Raw genomic sequence first — 21635 nt, forward strand, 5'->3', positions numbered from 1 at the left:
TGTTGTTAAAAAGCCTGATTGTTGCAGATTTCTAAAAACGACACAATCGATTTTAGCACAAATAATATTTCACCAGCCTCGAGATTTGGCAAATAGAGGCTAATATCCTCTTCGTACTATTAGCAAAATTTTACACGATATCATTTTGGCTAAAATCTTAAAATGGATCAAATCGGATTTTTAACAGCCTAATTGGCCTGTGGCCGGTTAATCAAAATTTTCTCCATTATTTGATGTTGATAAATCAGAAATTTTCCTATTTTATGAGGTGTGATTCGGTAATTACCTTTATTTTTCTGATAAGTTATTCTGAAATTTTCCATTTTTAAAAAATATGTTAATGAAAGTATATATTTTATACATAATTTATGTGCATAATATGAAGAAAATTAAACGAAGTTTTTATACATTTGTATTTGTAATTTATAACCAAAAAAATGTATTATTGCTAGATGAAGGTTTGGTGGGGAAATATTAAATCAAAATAAGTTATATATATCAAAGTTTTTAGGTCTTAAATCACAAATACAAATGTATAAAAATGCAGTCCAAAATATTTTTTATTGAAATACAATTTTTTCATACCCTATGAAATTGATATAATGAAAAAGCTACATTCACACATATCTTCCAATTATTTGTACATGAAGGTACTAAATATTTAATTCATTAATATACTTTATAAAAATTTCGGAATCAATGCTCTTCAAGCTATATGTAAATTTCTGATTTACACCTCATAAGATAGACTTAATTTCTGATTTATTCATCATAAAATAAAAAGAAAATATCTGATTCCCCGTCTTTCTTCGGGCTAGATGACAAAAATAGATTATAATGGACTTCAAAAAATGGCAAAAGGGTAGAATAAGATAAGAATGAAATTTTAAAAAGAATTATATTTCAGGATTATTAAACTGACAACAAAAAATTATCATTTAAATATACAAAAAAAAATAATGATTTTCCTTATTTGAATAGGAATATTATTTTTATTTAATTGAACCTTCCTTTTCTCTTGGAACTTTTCCTTTTTTAATAGGTCATTTTCCTTTTTCTATTAACATTCTTTCATATTTGATCGAGCTTTTCTTTTTTGATTGACACATCCTTTTTAATCGGACATATTCAAATCACACATATATCCTTTTTCAATTAACACTGTTCCATATTTGATCGAACTTTTCTTTTTTGTTTAACACATCATTTTTTAAATAGAACTTTTTCTTTTTTGATTGAACCTTTATGATTGAGACTTTATCTTTTTTGAGTGATTTTTCTATTTTCTTGATATTATATTAAATATTACGTTGAAAAAGATTAAAAATTGATATATAATATTACTATAAATACGCTATCTTGCGGAATAAAATATATTTTTTTAAAAATAATTTTATTAATTTTGGTAATTATCCCACGCCAATTCTAAATTTTAGCTACGGCTATGCCGATATTAAATATCGGATCGGATCGGTACCGATATTTAGCGTTTTCCCAAAAATATCAGATCGGACCGATGCGTGTAAAAACCGATTCGATCCGATCTTTTTACTAAAAATGCAATTCTTAAAACTTTTGAATAATACAACTTTGAATTAATATTACATCATATTTATTATTGTTTTAATAAAAAAAAAATTTAAATATTTAAAAAAAATTTTTTAAAAAAATAATAAATTTTTTCGAGTTTCAGTGAGTTACTATTTTACATTAATAATATTTTCTAAATAATTTTTTTTTAAACAATGCAAATGTTATTTATTTTTTAAATAGATTTTAAAAGTTTTTTATAAAAATAGAAAGGAACACAACACCCAAAGTTTTATTTATTTTAAATTTTTTTAAAAAATAACACCAATTTTATTATTTATACTTTAAATAAAAAAATTATTTTAAATATTGTTTCTGAATTATGGAAATATATTAAAAAAGACAAAGATAATTTTGCAAAATGAGTTATCTGCGGAATTCTAATTAGGAATACTGAAAATAAAAGTATTTTAAAAAATCGAATATATTATTATATTTATTTTATCTATTATAATATAATTTTTTTTAAATTATGGTTGAAATAAAAAAAATTAAATGCATAATTCTTTTGCATATGATTTCTTAATTACATTTGGTTCAAAGATGGGTGGTTAAAAATCAAAATAAATATCAGATTGGTATCGGATCGGTTTTAAATCAATATCGGATCGGATCGGTGAAAAATATAAGGATCGGCACAGCCCTAACTTTAGCCCATTACCGTGAAATGTTTGCTTCAAATCATTAACTTATTGCCTTATTTTATTTTATTTACGTTTTTATCCTTTAATTATAAATAGAAGTAAGATGTAAAAAAAATGGATGGAATATATATATTGGAATTGCATACAGATTTAATTAGATTAACTGTGAAGGATATATTTGCATTTTACATACCATATAAAAAAAATAATATTTACAAATAAAATACATGAACTCTGAGAACATCCGAAATTTATCTGTCAAATTTGCAATTTTAGGATCTTAATTTTCAACATCCATGAGCAAGGCATGTACAGTACATCTCCTATATTGTTGTAAACTTGATTGAATTGAAAGCTGAATTGAAGCCTAAATTTAATATAAACAAATGTAGTGAAATAAAAAATATGGATAAATTTTAATCGCTTTAAAAAAAATATTTTATATGATTGTTATGTTAAGTATTAAATTGAATACTTTGATTTGGAAGATCTTAACTCTGGAATTAATGGACACCTATTAGAAATTGTATTATGATATTAATATACGAAATTGTGTACTTTCTAAAATTAAAATATTATATACAAATAAAAGTTTTCATACTTAGATATCTGATGATCTACGCCTAAAATAACAGGTATGTCTAAATAAAATCTCAAATAATGAGAGTGAAATTTTGTAAGATGGAGGTTGGAATAAAGAATACTATTGGATAAAATTGATTGTAAAAATACCATTGAATAGATATTTCTAAAAAAAATACTATTGGATAAATTTGATTGACGACTTCATATATTCACATGACTTACTCTGACCTATTATAAATATCCAAAAATATAGAATATTACGTGATATATAATAAATAAAATGACAAATGACTACTTACAATAGTGTACAATATCTAGCCTATAAAATTTAGATAAATTTTGAAAGAATTTTAATTTATATTAATTAAGGGCTTTTTTTGGTTAATTTAGGTGTTGAAAACTTTTATAATCAAGTTTTTAAATATTCATCCGATGCTAGGGGTGGGAAAACTTGCCCAGCACTAAGTTTGCAGAGAACTGAATTTTTGTTTTTTTCCACTCCTTTATTTCATTTTTGCAACTAAGATCTCATAATAACCGCGATGATGGCTAAGCAATCGATGTTCTTAGGTAAACGATTGCATGGTTGTGTTATTTTACATTATTTTTTGTAATTTAAGCAGGGTGATGCCATATCGCGCTATTTTTGTGGATACCATAAATGGGGCCTAAATGATCTAGGGTCTTTACATCACAGCATAGGTACCCCAATACTCCCAACCTATTTGTCATATATTTCTCAGCTTTTTAAATAAATTTTTTAATAAAGAATATATTACTAAGAATATGGAAGGGAATCGGAGAACGATAATATGGTATTGTATCACATGACAATTATATTTATGAATTTTTTTTTTGAGAATGTGTGGTTAGAGATGAGATAATGAGTACTAATTTTTTAAAAATCATATTTAAAAAAACATCTCTCAACGTAGGAGACGTAGGAGTAAACGAAAAAAACGTGAAGAGGAGGAACGCAAGAGATGGGAAAAGCGAAAAATATTGAGCGTGACTCATGCTGGAGTTTTGTTGGGACTTGGTCTTTTAGGTTAAAATGTTTTGATCTTTAAAAGGGAAATCTGCAATTAAACGAAAAGAAATGGGGGTTAGAGAATTAGTCAACAGTGGGGATTAAAATCACAGGCGTCACAGACTTTTTAGTTTGCTGTGGTTTCGAGTAATCTAAGTCTAATTTTTTTAAGACACCAATATTTTTTAAAAAATTTTATATCTTTAAAGATATGCATTTTCTTCTAGCCCCCAATATTACCCTAGTGATGCCACTGACTATATCATCGAAAGGATTTTTTTCCTGCACATTTATTTTTTATAAAATAAACTTTTATCAGGTCACATGTCATATTTATCGCCGTTCGCCATGAAGGATTACTTGCAATCAGGTTAATAAATCAAAGTGTCGTATTAATTATTAAAATATTTATTATTTTTCAGACACTTTATTTGAATAATAATAAACAAAATAAAGGCCCGCCCTGGGGTAATCGGTTATAGTAACAAATAAACTAAATTATATTTTTTTCATAGAGCTGTCGAGGTATCCAGTTTGAAACAAACTGTGAAATATTATGATTTGAAAGTTCAGGAGGGTTGGACTTGATAAAAATTTTACAAACATAAGCTGACAATATAAACTAAATTATATTTTTTTCATAGAGCTGTCGAGGTATCCAGTTTGAAACAAACTGTGAAATATTATGATTTGAAAATTCAGGAGGGTTGGACTTGATAAAAATTTTACAAACATAAGCTGACAATGAAAATTGAAAAATCACATTAAAAATGACCAAATTTTGAACTCTTATAAATACAGGGTCCTCCTGCGCGAAGGCCAAGGAATGCCGGAGCTATTATGGTGATTAACACTTCTATAGCCTCTCTCTTTTTTTAAACATTAATACATATTACTTTTAATCATAATCAAGGAATTAATCAATACGATGTCCGAGAATAAATGGTGGCTAGAAGTCGGAAATTTTTCTGAACCAAGAGGATAATTTTACAATTTATTTTTAAGATAGATATGGAAATTTTCAAGAATGGAGATCGTAATACACAATGTATTTACAGCCTGAAAATTAACTAGTAATGAAACCAACTTGCTTGTTTTTTTATTATTGATAATGTAAAATATTTCTTGAATTAAAAGGGGGATCGATCAACTGGCTTGTAAACACATATATATATATATATGTAAATAATATAATGTATGTAAAAAGTATCAACTGGTTAAATAAGACAATATTATAACATAGTAACGTATGAAAAAATGCCCCATGATTATAGAAGTGAATTTGGTAGGGTATGTAAAGATGGTATCGCGTCATTACAGAGAAACCATTACAGAGAAAACAATTATAGAGAAACTTTTACAGAGAAAACAATTATAGGGAATGTCGATTATAGAGAATTATTTTATAGAAAATATTTTACAGAGAATTTTTTATAGAGAAAACAATTATAGAGAATGTCGTATAAAAGAATGATTTTACAGAGAATTATTTTATATAGAATGATTTTATAGAGAATAATTTTATGGAGAATGATTTTACAGAAAATGATTTTATAGAGAATAATTTTATAGAGAATGATTTTACAGAGAATAATTTTATAGAGAATTATTTTATAAAGAATGTATTTTATAGAGAATTATTTTATAAAGAATTTTACTTAAAGATATGATTATTTTATAAAAAAATGTTATATAACTAAATTTATTTTTAAAGATAAGTACAAAATAAAATAGATAGTGTTGTTAAAAGTTACTTTGTCAATGTAATGCAACTAGTTAAGTTATTAGTTAATTGGAAAATATAACAAGTTACAGTTAATAGTTTTCTTTTTTTTAATATAACTAGCCACTAGTTACATTTATTTTTAGTGGATAGTAGATTCAGGGCTAGTTGGATCGATTAAATTACGTTAAATCGAATATTTTTATATTAATATAAATTCATTGGCTAAGATTTAAATCATATAGTAAAAGTACAAATTTAAATTTATTATTTAATGATATTTTTTGAAATATGTATATAAATTAAGTAACCAGTTACTTTTGCGCGGATGCCTGTTTCATATGTCTCAATGCATATGGCGCACGGTTCAAAAAAATCCGCTAATTTGCAATGCATACAAAACCGAAACAAATTTTGCTATGTACATAAAAATGTTAATGTCACTGGCATATGTACCAATTGAGGATGTAATTCATGGATTCGAGGAATTATTTGCCTCTAAATTTTATCAAGAAAATAGGAATATTCTCTCCCCCTTGATAGAATACTTTGAAGAGACGTGGATTGGAAAAATGATAGCGATGGAGAGGAAGTCGCCAATATTTCGCATTTCTCTATGGAATTGCTACGAATCGACACTATCTCGTGAACCGAATACAAATAATTCAGTAGAGGGCTGGCATCGAAGTTTTTCGTTTCATATAGGTTCCCATCATTCAACGATCTGGAAATTTATAAAGAGTTAGTAATTATATTATATTATAAATTTTAGCATTTTAATTTTTAGCTCTCAAAGACCAAGATAGCCTGAATTGTTATAAATTGGAACAATATTCTTTAGGACTATTGGCTCCGCTGTCAAAGAAAGAATATCGCGAAAGATCCGAAAGGATTTTTCTAATTGTTGAAGATTTTTATTCAAGAACCATGCTGGATTATTTAAGGGCTTTATCCCATAATTTAAATTTAAATGTTTAATTTAATCATACAATTGTATTTTTTACATTGGTATATTATTTATACTATGTTTATTTGGATTTTTATGAATAAAAATTTATTTGATATTTCGAAATGAATATTGCTAAGCTCAGTATATTATCAGTGTTTATCTTATAAAAACTTCATATACAAATAGTATTAAACATATTCTTTAAGTCACATTGCCAAAGTAACTTTTAACAACACTATATATTTTATTTTGTATTCTTATCTTAAAAAATAAATTTCGTAAAATTCCTTACAAATCATGTTAAATTTTGTTTATATCTTAGTGACAAATAACTTTTAACTTAATAATGGATTATCGGTGTGTCCCATCTATAATTGAAAATTTTTAGGAAGAATAATAATATAAGTAAGAACTAAATAAATTTTGCTGAAGATAAAAAAAGCTTATAAATGAAAATCTCTACATTAGTTTTGTCAAATTAAGTGGTTACCATTAACTAGCTACCTTTTACCTAAAAAATATTTATAACTAGTTACATTTACAAAATCGTAACGGAAGCTGGCTACATTTTTTAGAAAGTAACTGCCAAAAGTAACTAGTTACTTAATTTAAATAAATTAAATAATAAATTTAAATTTGTAAAAATTTTTTATATTCTTTTACTATATGATTTTCCTTACAAATCATGTAAAAATTTTGTTCTACCATTAATTCATCTAATAATCGAAAAGCCTTGTGCAAAGAAAAACAAATAATTTTCTATACCGATTGAAATAATTCAAAAATTACCCAATTATTCTTTTATATAAGGTAATTCTAATATATAATATTATGTCAAATACTGTAATTTTTTTTCCTATGAATATATATAACATTTTTTATAAAATAATCATATTCTTAAATAAAATTCTTTATAAAATAATTCTCTATAAAATAATATTCTTTATAAAATAATTCTATAAAATACATTCATTATAAAATAATTCTCTATAAAATACATTCATTATAAAATAATTCTATAAAATACATTCATTATAGAATAATTCTCTATAAAATCATTCTCTGTAAAATCATTCTCTGTATCTCGTAAATTATTTTCTATAAAATTATTCTCTATAAAATTATTCTCTATAAACGACATTCTCTATAATTGTTTTCTCTATAAGTGCATTCTCTATAAACGTCATTCTCTATAAACGTCATTCTCTATATAAAACTTTCTCTATAAAATTTTCTCTATAAACGACATTCTCTATAATTGTTTTCTCTATAAATGCATTCTCTATTTTTGTTTTCTCTATAAAAGTTTCTCTGTAAAATACATTCTCTGTAATAATTTCTCTGTAATGACGTGGGACCTGTAAAGGTATATTAATATTCTTATGTGTGGGGGGGGGGGGGGGTAGTTGGAATACGAAACGATTTGTCCACCAATGTGTTGAGCGTATCGTCAAAAACGGCAAGGTCATATTCCATACCCATATTATCCGTGACCTGGTTTATTTTGTCAAGTGATCAATCTGAACTAATTGATCTCGTTTCAGGTGGATGGGAATCAAAATTGGTCAATCAACAAAACAAACCACCAAGATCCTGAAGTCAGCCTTCTATTCAATGATCCTTGATCAGAGCAGAAGATTCTTTGGTTTTATAACGGAACTTGCTGATCAACATAGATTTCAAAGCGAAGACCGCAGCGATAGACAAAGAAAATTAAGCCAGGTTACGATTTCTTCAGTTTATCCTCTATAAACATTCACTGCGAAGTATACTCCATAACTGGCCTATCCAGAGTTTTCGAGCCCTGCAAATATAAGCATGATACACCCCTTCGAGGATCCCCCGATGGACTATCTGCAAACATACTTGAAGGTAGTGGTAATCATTATCGCCCTAATAAAACCCTTATTTCCAGTTAATAATATCATTCATATTGGCGCCGCAAACTTATTTATCGGTATAACGGATGGGCCAACCACCGAATTCCCAATAACCTTTGATGAAATAAAACACATCTTCAACATCCCACACCTCATTACACCCCAATACAATCAGAGAAAATACTAGCCATCGGTGCTGGGATATGGTATGTCAAGTCGATACAGCAAAATACCCTCGCTGTTCATCCACAGCCAATTTGCCTTTATCGTAATAAAAAAAAGGAGGATCGCTCTCACTGGATGTGAACACCTGTTCTCTTAAAAAATGATAGCCACCAGCTGGCAAGGAATAGATTTTCGAATCGGCAGCATGTCAGACAACGCTAGCAGAACCTGGAACGTAAACGATTAGGCACACAGCTACTTCAATAATATTGATTAATCAGTATTCCAGTCCATCTCAAGCGAGATCGTTGGCTCAGATCTTTCTCCCGCTAAAATCTTCGAATGAAATAGACCAGGCTACGGATGACATTGATAGAATGACTCAGGTATTTGACCCCACCATTTTAGACGACACGCTTAACACAACACTGGGCCACCCCTCCAGACCCTTTCATCCACATAATAATAAGTCTCCTAATAACACGTATAACCATAGCCACGGGAAGCCCACCTTTGTATTTCATATTCATTATTAATATATTATCATATTCGCTTGTTTAATCAGTTTTAACATTTACATACATTTTATTATTTACATATATATGTCGTCGATAAGGGACCAGTTGGTCCCCGATCTCTCTTTTAATTTAATAATTATTTTACTAGTTAATTTTCAAGTCGGAAATTTATGGGTACTAGCCAAGCAAGAATGGACGCCAGAAAAAATTCCAATATACATATGTAGTATTACAACGACGCCCATTATGTTAAGAATAAACTAGCCACCATTTATTCCCCGCAATTGTACATTATAATGATTATTCCTTGATCATAAATAAATGTTAAATAATCTGATTTTGTTTGTTATACCTTTCGGTAATATAATTTTTATTTTATATTATCTTTTTTTATATCATATTAACATTACATTTTTTTGAAATCAATTTGTATTTTTATTTTACATAATTGGTTATTTTTTTATTGTTAAAAAAAGATATAAATTGAAAATTGTTTTTGGTTAAAAGAGGATAAATAAAGATGTAATTTATAATAATAAAATAAAAGAAAATTATGACTTATTCTAATAATATATATAATAGAGAATTATATCCAAGAATAATGGTGGCCAAGACGAGTCTCGAACTAGCGACCTTCGATAATATAAAACATTTTAGATCGGCCCCTTATAGCCCCAAATCGAATGGTTTGGCTGAGCGTTATATACGTACGATAAAGACGCGTTTCTATGCTGGAAGGAGAAGTGAGACTCCGGACCAGTTAAAATTAGCGAATGTTTTAATTACACACCGAAATACTCCAAATGCAACTACCGGTAAATCCCCTGCCGAAATGATGCTTGGAAAGCCGCTCAGGACGACGTTAGATCAATGGAAATTATCTACGAGAGAAAGAACCGAAAGCGCGTTCTGGAAACAAAAATATTACAATGAAAGGAACGTTGATTACCGTGAATTTGAAGAGAAGCAAAAGGTTTGTGTAAAAAATGAAAGGACTGCGGGATGGCATGAAGGGACAGTGGTTCAACGGAAAAGTGCGATATTGTATGATGTTGAGTCTTAGGGTAGAGAGAAAAAATTAATGAAGTTAAAAAAAATTTGAAAATGAAATTAGAGAAGTAAAGATCAATTTAATAGAAGATTTCGAAGTAAAGTTATAAGTGAACCGATCAATGATATAAATCTAAAAGAGATCATTAAATTAATAAAAAATCATTGGCATATTGATAATATAAATAATTATTCGGAAAGTTTAAAAAAATTCATCTTAATTAAAGATAATATTTCTTACGAAGAAGGGCTATTATTTTATAATGATAGAATCTTATTCCTGTTAACCTAAAATTAGTGGTTTTGAATGTTATCCATCAAGGACATCCTGGGATAGTGTGGATGAAATCTTTATGCAGATATGTCTTTTGGACGAATCTTGATCGTGATGTTGAAAAATTCGTCAAAAGCTGCAAGAGTTATCAGGAAGTAAGACCGGGAGCCAGGGAAATGCCGTACATTACAGTTCTCCCCACTATAAATTGAATTCATCATAATAACGTAATGGGGGGTTTCGAAACTATTTTTTCTAGAGTTGTATTAATATCCAAATCCTCAGTCATTGTTTTGGGTGTTTCCTTAGCTTGTATATGAGTTTCCTCAGTTGGTCTGCATGTTTGTTTTTTACAATACCCTCAGACTCAACATCATACAATATCACACTTTTCCGTTTAACCACTGTCCCTTCATGCCATCCCGCAGTCCTTTCGTTTTTTATCCAAACCTTTTGCTTCTCTTCAAATCACGGGGCTCAACATTCCTATCATTATAATTTTTTTGTTTCCATAACGTGTTTTCGGTCCTTTCTCTCGTAGATAATTTCCATTGATCTAACGTCGTCCTGAGCGGCCTTCCAAACATCATTTCGGCAGGGGATTTACCGGTAGTTGCATTTGGAGTATTTCGGTGTGTAATTAAAACATTCGCTAAATTTAACTGGTCTGGAGTCCCTCTTCTCCTTCCAGCATAGAAACGCGTCTTTATCGTACGTATATAACGCTCAACCAAACCATTCGATTTGTGGCTATAAGGGGCCGCTCTAAAAAATTTTATATTATTTTTAAAAAGAAACGTCTTGAATTCAGATTCAGCAAACTGAGTACCGTTATCTGAGACAATGTAACGAGGTAAACCAAATCTAGCGAAATAATTACGCAGATTATTTATTATACTCGTCGAATTAATGTGTTAAAGTTGCAACTTCAAATCATTTGGTGAAAGCGTCTACGCAAATTACCAATATTTCAGACATGGGGGCATTGTACTCGTTCCCAAGGTCGGGTAGGAATGTTCCAATTATATAACGGCACTTCTCTGGCTCCCGGCCTTCCTTCCTGACAACTCTTGCAGCTTTTGACGAATTCTTCAACATCACGATCAAGATTCGTCCAAAAGACAGTATCTGCTTAAAGATTTCATCCCCACTATCCCAGGATGTCCTTGATGGATAACATTCAAAACCCTTTTTTTAGGTTATCAGGAATAATGATTCTATCATTATAAAATAATAGCCCTTCTTCGAAAGAAATTATCTTTAATTAAGAAGAATTTTTTTAAACTTTCCGAATAATTATTCATATTATCAATATGCCAATGATTTTTATTAATTTAATGATCTCTTTTAGAAGACTCAATAAAGAATGCAAATTTAATGGCATTCAGCGCATTATTGAGAAAGTGAGAGTTGCTTCGAATTCCAAAGATGTCAGGAAAGCGGTCAGGAGCTCTATGACTATAGAAGATATTTACAATCTAGGTCTAGAGGAAGACACCACGGAGCCAAGTGACATCAAGGGTGTGATGAAAGTTGAAGCCATTCATTTGAATGAATCACCTGGAGAAATTAATCAATGGGCAGAGTCAAAAATAGCCACGTAACCATAAAACCCCAGGACTCACGCACATGGTAAATCTCTTATCAACCCCAGCTCATCAATGACAATCGCCACGGACAACATTTCAATGTACGCTGCGACTATTGCCGCGACAAACGATTTGATGAACGTTACAAGATACGCTAGGACAACGGTCGCGACAAACGATTCGACGGACGTCACGACTACTTCCACGACAATCGTTTTGATCAAAGCTACTATAATTGTCACGATAATCGCAACCGTTTCGACAATCGCAGCGATAACTACTGCGACGACTTAAACACAGACCTTAAAGAATCTTGAAGTACACAATCTGGGGGTCAACAATATCAAATATGACGCGTACAACGTAACGGTGTGCATCAACAACATACCCACGCTGATGCAAGTAGACACCGGTATAAGGTACACAATACTTCTGAAGCATACAGCTAAGACTGTAGGCATAAACACGATGCGTAAGACTGATATGAAAATGACAGGGTATGACGACAGCCCCATCAAGGTATTAGGACTGGTTAATGTGAACCTTAAGTTTGAAGGTAACTCACAAACGCTGGATACCATAGTGGTGGATTGTGATAAGATCCCCCTGCTAGGGCGTATGTGGCTCCATGCCTTCAACAACATTAATAAGTTCTTAGTGGGTAATGTTGAGAATGATCTCGAGAAGGTAATCTCGGCAACAAAAAAAGACCTCGAATCAACTTACTCCTACAAACCCAAAATGGTCAGACGAGAGTAAATTCACTTGAAGCTCGATGCCGTGACTAAGATCATACCTTCAAGGAGAGTTCCATATGCCAGGGTTGATGCGATGACTCGTGAATTTGACGGCTGGCTGAAGGACAACATAAACCTTGCTCTAGAGAAATCTAAATGCCCGATGCCATGCACAAGCGATCCTATTGGGAAGTTAGCTAAGGGTTGCCTTTACTTTACCAAGCCATCGTTCGATTTGAAAAGAAGACGGCGCCATGAACATGGGTGGTGTATTGCGTGGCGATCATGAACGTCAAAGGCGTTACCACACAACAGATCAAGGAAAATATAAGCCGGATTTCTTTGGAGGGTGGAATGTTAAATAATCTGATTTTGTTTGTTATACCTTTCGGTGATATAATTTTTATTTTATATTAACTTTTTAACATTACATTTTTTTGATATCAATTTGTATTTTTATTTTACATAATTGGTTATTTTTTTATTGTTAAAAAAAGATATAAAAGGCAAATTGTTTTTTATTAATAGAGGATAAATAAAAATGTAATTTATAATAATAAAATAAAAATTATGACTTATTCTAATAATATATATAATAGAGAATTCTATCCAAAAATACATCAAAAAGTTATATATATATATATATATATATATATATTGTTAAATAAAGACTAACTACTGAAGTGTTAATCACCGAAATAGCTCACAGGGTTTTTTGGCCTTCTTCTGGGAGACCACGCTTTTATATATTAAAATGATAAAAATTTTCGAGCCTAAAAATAAAAAACATGACTAGGCTAGAATAGAAAATCCTAGCCAAACTTTAAAATGTGAAAAGAAAGTTAAATCGGGGCTGGATAAATAATTTGACTTTTGCAGGTTTTCTGATTTTTTTAACGAGATTTTAATATCATTTTTATGTTTGAAATATCCTGATACAATGAAAATATATATATTGATATATTCGATGAAAACTCTTGACATTAAAATTAGTATATAGTTGTTTATATATTTTATTATATTAATTTCTTTTCTAAATTGTACCAGAGGAACCAGCATCAGCTGATACGACAAAACCCAGACAACAATCTAATGATAACAATTCGGCCGGACCTAATAACGCTTTTCGAGACAATGATGGCACTCAGCCTACAGAATCCCGAAAAACTAAGATGGCCCTCTTATTGGGGGTTGCAGCAACGCTTTACAGAGAAAACCGAAGTAAATTAGTCGAGAGAAAAAGAATAATTAAATAAAGGAAAATGACTAAAAATCAATATTTTAAAGTAAAAAAATTTCTTCCGATTCTCTTAATCTCTTTTTTTTATTCATATATCCTTCTTTTCCTTAATAAAATATTACTTCGTGAAAATAATTTAAAAATTGAGCACACTTCACATTTCAGGGGTAAATATTTTCGATTAGCATTATGGTTCCACTTGATAAAATAAGAAAAATATTCTAAACATTATTCTAATTTAATAAATATATATTATGAAGGGTTCTATAATATTGCATTACTTCAATTATCTGTTTTCCTAGATTATATCTTATGAGAGATTCTCGCTAAAGTAACAAAAAATGAAGCTTCACAGACTAGTCTAGTAAAGTTGTAGCCTATTCTATTATACATTAAATTTGATATTGGATATATAGAGAAAATTGGGAAGGTTATTATGAAAAATTATTGTTTTTCTTTAAAAAAACGAAATCGTGTATATACATTTTTTTACGATTTTTTTTAGATCATCACTCTGCTAGTGATGATTCCACTGCTATCCTTCTTCCCAACAACAGCAAACGTCTAGACAAATCTTGTGTTCAAAGAATTCTGGCCCTTCACAGTCAAGCTTTTCTCATATCCCACATACAAATGGATTCCCAAGAAAATGATACGTCAGATGGAGATGGACAATCTTCAAATCGAAATAATTTTACCGATTTCTCTTTACCCGATGAAATGGTTCATTGTATAGAAGTCCAAACTGCGGCCCTTTACGGTCAAGGCATGGTTAGGGCATTCAGCTGTGACACCCACGTTTCCTTGATACTTGCCAAGGAGATAGGTCTTTACTATATTTTTATGCTTCATTTTTAAGCCACCTTTTTTGACTTTTATGATTTGGAGAAAATATTTTAGGAATATTGTCCAAAATCATTTTGAAAATATTGAAAAGTTTTAAAACTTTCGCTATTTTTATTAAAGTTTTGAGTTTGTGAATTTAATTTTTTGATATAGCCTATTCCCTCCCTTTTTTTAAATGTATTTTTTATCCCTCATTCTGAAATAGAATATAAATGGTGCTCCTTATCCGTTTTGAATATCGACCTTAACGAACTAAGAGGAATTTCGAATTCCCTACAGATAGATTCGGAAGGGCCATTTCTGCCTCTTTGGTTATCGACTTCTGAACGCATCTTCTATTATCGAGATTTGAGGGGTTATTTCATCGCTGGAATTGGAGTCCAGATTACATAGGATGCATTCTTTCTTTTAATACTTCATCCGAATAATTATACTTTAGATAGTCAAATCAATGTTTTAAGTGAAATATTTATCTCCCCACACCTAATTTTGTTCCATCATCGGTCCCTATTTCCAACGAGGATACAACCCAGTTATCTATTTAAAATAATTTGCCTATATTTTCTCGTTTATATATGGCGAATTTCATAAAATAAATATATTTGAGAGGTGGATGGGGGAGGGGGGGGGGTAAAATATGGTTTATTTAACACTGTTAATTTTTTCTTGAAATTTCGTGGCAAAATAATTCTAAACATAATTATAACTTTATTTGGCTAAATAATTTCTATAATTACATGTAATACAATCAGACATTTATAATATATGAAAATTTTTAATTACATTACATTAAATATTAAATTAACTGAAGAATTTGAAAAATTTATGACTTTCATGTTATTTTTTCCTAGGGGAATAATAGTATAAAAATTTTGTCCAGAAATTTGTTTTGTTAAAAACCTGTTTTCAAGATGATTTTTCATACTTATATATTCATGATTGCTCGCAAATGTATAATTTATCCCTCTGATATTATTTCTTGTATAGTTATTTAAATCTCCGTTGTCAATATATGATCATATTAACGTTGCTAGCTTGCTCCAGTTGCTAACCCTTTAGTAGCGCGTCTCAGAGACTTTTACCAGGTGCGGTTGCAAATAAATGTCACTCTGCTTTTATCCCAAAATTATTTTCTTGATTGTAGATGTTAATAAACATTTTATTTTTGTATTGGGTAATTACCCCATCAGAAAAAATAATGATTTGGGTACTTTGCCAAATCTTTCTCTAAAGATAAGATGAATTTTGCTTGAAATAAATTAAATGCACTTGCGCTGTCCTTTAAACAATTTGATAAAACAACTAAATTTACTTTTTTAATTAAGCTCTCTTAACATTAATAAACCACTCAAAGGTAAATAGTGGCCTGATTATAGATCCATAGGTATGATCATACACTACAAATGCAAAATTTTCTTAAGGGCTAGTAATAACTAAGATTTCGCTAACATATAAATTGGATTTTAATGATTGTGAAATAAGAATTGTCGTGATTTGTGAAGCTATAATAATTAGGAATATAATTATTTAATCTTACAAATGTACATATAATGAATTAATATTTTTAAATGTTATTTCTTACCTTTTTATTCCTTTAGACGCCTTCTAGAAACTTTATATATTTTTTAAATTATATACAGCGTTATGGCCTTTTTTAATTCTTGTTCTAGTTCTTTCAAAAGTCACGGCACGATTTTGTTGGGATCCTTATATTTCTTAGCTTATATTTTTATCTATATATCTCATTTTAGTTTTTACTTTACAGCTTTATATTCTTATATCCTTTAATGATTATTTTATCCTTTGCTTTTTTATATTCTTACTTATAAAACCAACCTTTTTTTTAAAAAAAAGTATATATATCATTCACTTTAAAAAATTTATCAAAATATTATATGTCCACTACAAAAATAAGCAAAACAGGTTAATGTAATAAACAAACAGCAAATATATGTGTAAGTAGTGTTGTTAAATGGTTTGGTTTGATGAAAAATAGTACAGCACAAAGGTTTGGACATTTATTAGTGAATTCTAGAGACTTAGACAATATTTTTATGGCTAAAATATTGGGTTCGCCATTCTTAAAAATCGGATAAAATTGACCATTAACAACACTAATTAGGAACAAATAATTAATATTTTCAAAAACAAGTGGTTTTATTATGGTTTTTTATGATTTTGATAGATTGTTTTATTCTTTTTTTATTTCTTATTTGAAAAAAAACTGATTGATAATTTAGATTTATCTTCTACTTTTTGGACTGATTGACAATATAGATTTATCTTCGAGTGAAAAAGATTGAATCACACATTATATTGCCGCCAGAAAATATAAAATATGAATGAAAGAGATATTAAAATTATAATTGTAATTACTAATTATAGTTACTAATTACAAAAATGGAATTATAATAATGATTATGTGGTCAAATATTTTTATATTATTTTAAAGATAACCTAACATATTGTCTACTTATTTATAATACAAAATGAAAGGTGGTTATTCTATCGATAATAGTTGCAAAAATCATTCCTCAAAACCTTCGTATTCTATAGCGGCCGCTCTAGCCTTGGGCATCATAAATTTCAATGTATAATCGATATCTATATATTATGCTATTTTTTATATGAATTTTAAAAAAATTAATTACCTTTAATTATTAGTAATTATTTATTTTTTTAAATGATGATTTAATTTAGAGAGCGCGTATTGAAGGAGACACGCCATCTACAACTTTATCAAAATTGCAATCTATCCTTTTGAACTACGTTCTGTGCGGGTGCTATCGCCCCTTAGATAAGGTTCGATGATTAATATTTTATTGGAAAATATAAGTTAGCCATCGATATATAAATTCTATTTCTAGCTGGGGAAGGGGGGGGGGTTAAAATAAATAATTGTTATTTGTATAAAGTTGATAGAAAAAAATACGGGCTTTTTTTAGAGAAAAAAACAAAATCGATATTTCTTTTTAATTTTTTTTACATTATTTTTTTCTCAGTCATACAAATATAATATTAGCAAAATTTCTCAAATATTTAAAAAAAAGAATTTTTTTCGCAACCATAAGCAAAAAAAAAGAAAGTTTGAGAATAAATCAAAATTTGATTTATAAACGAAAAGGATTATAGTCAAAGCTATATGAGAAATACAGAGCCGTAACTACGGTAAGGGCCATTAGGAGACTAGCCCCCTCCCCCCAAATTTATTTTTTGATCTTTTAAGTGAAAATGCAATTTTAAATATAAACAACCCAATTCATTCATTTTTTTGCAAATATATTTTTTTATAATAATATTGCATAAATTGCCCCTAAATAGTCAAAGCTGCTTATTTGTTAATCTAATTTTAAACATTACAATTCTGGCATTATTTATTAGCACACGAGAAAAAGATAATAGAAAGAATATGATCGAAATATGCAGTTTTAAAAAGTATGGTCCCCATGCCCCCCCACCACTTCCAAAGCAAAGAATTCTAGTTACGGCCCTGGAGAATAGATCAAATAATTATCCCTTTATCCTTAAAAAATTTAATTAACATATAATAGATCAACTATAAGATGAGTCGTTCCGATATCAATTTAACTTTCCCATCAGCTGCACTGGCCTTAGCTCTTATATATTTCAGATCTAACAATATGTAAAAATATTAATTGAATATATTTTAGCATTACTTTAGAAATATGTCTTCATTTTTTTGAGAAATTGAATTATGAATTATTTTAAACAACATTAAAAAATCAAACCAAATTTTACATTACATCTAATTTGGCATGGTATGTGCTCTTTATTCTTAATATATTTATAATTGAATTTATTAAGTTTGAATGCAATTTTAAAAAAAAATGTATTAGAATGCCTTTTATTTTTATAAATAAGGCTATGTCCAGAACCATTTTAAAAAAATTCACAAATTTTAATTATGTAAAATTTTTAGAATTATGTTTTGAACATGTTTTTATTTTTATATTTAAAATAGCTTATTTATTTATTTCATTAAAGTTTGGTTAAATTAATTTTTTGATGTTTTGGCCACAGCCTAATCTAAAACTCTTAATATCACACTCGCTTAACACAAAAGATTGATTTTTTGTAAATTGAGATGGAAACACTATTTATTATTATTTAATTTGAAAATTAAATTTTGGTACTTTTCCGTAATGAAAATTATAAGCCCATAGATAATAAGAATTAAATTCTAATAAAATTTTTACCACTGTTGCTAATGAATTATTTGCTCAAACACATCTTATAAAAGTTTTTTTCTTATATAAATTATAAATAATTCTTTGCCTCCAAAAATATTATTCTAATTGAAAAGGAATGGAATTCTCAAAATTTTCCAAAACAGAAATTTTTAACTCCCTATTTTATAAACCTTTAACAAAAGCTCGATTGTAAAATACCTTTGCATCCCTGTCACTATCAAAGAATGCCTGAAGATTAGACCCGATTTTTACATGATAAAGATGATAACATGCTGGTTAATCTATTTCGATCAAATACAAGCTGATGAAGAATGGTGGAACATCTTTAATCCCTCACAGTTGGATGTAAAAAATAAAATAAGCGCGTTTTCTTCCTTTAATATTAAATATTTTTTTAAATAATTATTTTAAAAAATTAATTTCTGATTTTAAGCTCAAATTGTCTAACAAACTCCGCGATTTGTTCATCCATGAAATTGACGAAGAAATGCTCCTCAATTTGTTATCACGCGCAGATCCTGAATTTACTTTTCAGGACGCTCAGCAATTATTGTATTTAAAAGTATTTATATATAAGTTAGAGATCTGCATAGGGCCAGAATTTTGGACTGGACTGTACAGATATCTGTTCTAAAATTTTGGGTAAAAATGAGAATTTTCCATGATTTTTTATTTCGTTTGTTAGGGGTAATTTTTTTTTTTGAGATCTTTATAATAAAGAGATTTTTTTTAATGCGAAATCGAACCATAAAAAAAATTGTGTTTCAAAAAAATAAGAATCAAATATTACATCAAGCATAAAATAAAATAAGTTGTTATTAAAATCTATTTTTTAATTTTCAGATTATATTCTAAAAGAATCTTTTCACGATCTTCTTTTTTTCATCATTATTTTACGTTATATAGAATTAGCAGCAAATATTTTTAAGCTAAGACGTCTTTTGTAAGAAATATGAAGAAGAATTTCACGAATTACTTTCATTTTCTTCTTATTATCGAGATGGAAAGAAAGAGAAAGAGTTGAAGAAAGAAAGATTAAATGCATGTATATAAACCTTTATACATATTCTTTCTCCTTTTTCCTCTCTTCAAGACACACCAAAAATTTTGTTCGAGCCGGAAAATCTTTTGCTTTGGCACTCAAATACGCTGGTACTCACGATCTTAATGCTACAGAAATTTTGGTATTCTTTACAAATTATTTATAAAACACTTATTTTTTAATTCGGGAAAATTCGTAACAGATTCTTTTCAAAATCAGCGTTATAGCTATTTTGCGATTAATTTATTTTTGGCCCTCTATTTTTTCTCATCCAAACCTATTATATAAATTTTACTTTTTTTGCTAACACATAAAATAAATACTGTAAGTATAAAGAAGTCGAAAGATTGTCGAAGAATGTTCAAAACTACAGGAGCTTGAGAAATTTGAATCAGCAAATGCTTAATGTGAGCGAGGATAAAATTGCCTACGTTGCTTTGGAAACATGTCTAAACACATCGTTAATATCCTTAGCTATGGTTTATATTATACAAATATTTAAATAATTAATTTTTTTTGTTATTTGATATGTATAATTTTTTCTTGCAAATTAAATTAACTAACAATATAAAATTAGAAGTTCATTTTTTTTTGTACATTACGATAACACTATTCTTAAAGCCACGAATATTGAAAAATTATTTGGACTACGGTGCTGAGTAATTTGAACAAATATTATTATTTCTGAGTAATTTGATATTATTTGCTGAGTAATTTGAACTAATATTATTATTACAGGTTTAATATAAATATATAAATTCTTTAAGGTTTTTATGGACCCGGTTTGGGGCATACGGTGAGCTGTGCTATCTATTTTTAAATATTTACTGAATTTAAATTCGCAGGTTCAATCTGGTTCCGGAGATTTGAAAACCTTCAATTACCTTAGATCCTGCTTTGATTACTGCGATTACAAAATTATGCTTCTCGAAACAGCTGAAAGTGGCACCTTCACTAACGAAGAAAAAGGTTTCCATATTCTTTAACCCGCGTTTCTTTTTTTATAAATTAGTTAAAATAATAATTTTCCCTTTTATAATCGTTTTCCTGCATTCGTTAGTTTCTTTAAAGTTCTCGATAATTTACTATCTTTCTCGATTTTAATTAAATTTGTTAATTTATAAAAGGGTATGCGCGATATTTTATTATACTTAACTATATGGGTTAAAATGATTATTTATTATAAAATAAATAAATTTTGGGTAATTTTATCTATATGGGAGTATGAATTATTATTTATTTTTTTAAAAAAATTAAATTTTATCTATATAAAATAAAATAACCAGACCTCTACTATCTCAATATTCCCAGCTTTGGACATCAATATTGTGTTTCTACCTGCATTTCTTTACTCTTCATGGGCCACTGTAAATACACCTTGAGCAACGATAAGCCTACTTCTGCTGCCTGTAATGGCAGTAGCCAAGGGGAGGAAACCAGGAAATATTCGGAGATTTGCCTTTTAATTGCTTCTTTTTATCCTTTCAAATGGCCGGCATATGTTTCTGACAATAGGTTTTACTACATTTTCTTTTTATATTATGTATAAAAATTAAGTAAAT

General features: G+C 28.7%; 1 protein-coding gene across 1 annotated transcript in view; it reads left to right on the plus strand.

Moving 5' to 3' along the window:
- The window catches only part of LOC135926733 (uncharacterized), a 52506-nt gene that overhangs the window by 26728 nt on the left and 4143 nt on the right, over positions 1-21635 (plus strand). Inside the window, exons 22-34 of the mRNA XM_065462664.1 lie at positions 3755-3867; positions 4169-4219; positions 13782-13955; positions 14480-14800; positions 17317-17411; positions 17521-17622; positions 18372-18463; positions 19214-19376; positions 19465-19583; positions 20125-20215; positions 20403-20552; positions 20919-21042; positions 21360-21588. Of these exons, the coding sequence (XP_065318736.1) occupies positions 3755-3867; positions 4169-4219; positions 13782-13955; positions 14480-14800; positions 17317-17411; positions 17521-17622; positions 18372-18463; positions 19214-19376; positions 19465-19583; positions 20125-20215; positions 20403-20552; positions 20919-21042; positions 21360-21588 (1824 nt within the window). The remainder of the gene's footprint in view (positions 1-3754; positions 3868-4168; positions 4220-13781; positions 13956-14479; positions 14801-17316; positions 17412-17520; positions 17623-18371; positions 18464-19213; positions 19377-19464; positions 19584-20124; positions 20216-20402; positions 20553-20918; positions 21043-21359; positions 21589-21635) is intronic.

Source organism: Gordionus sp. m RMFG-2023, chromosome 3 (assembly GCF_954871325.1).
Source record: "Gordionus sp. m RMFG-2023 chromosome 3, tfGorSpeb1-WG-v2, whole genome shotgun sequence".
NCBI classification, from domain to species: Eukaryota; Metazoa; Nematomorpha; class Gordioida; order Chordodea; family Parachordodidae; genus Gordionus; species Gordionus sp. m RMFG-2023.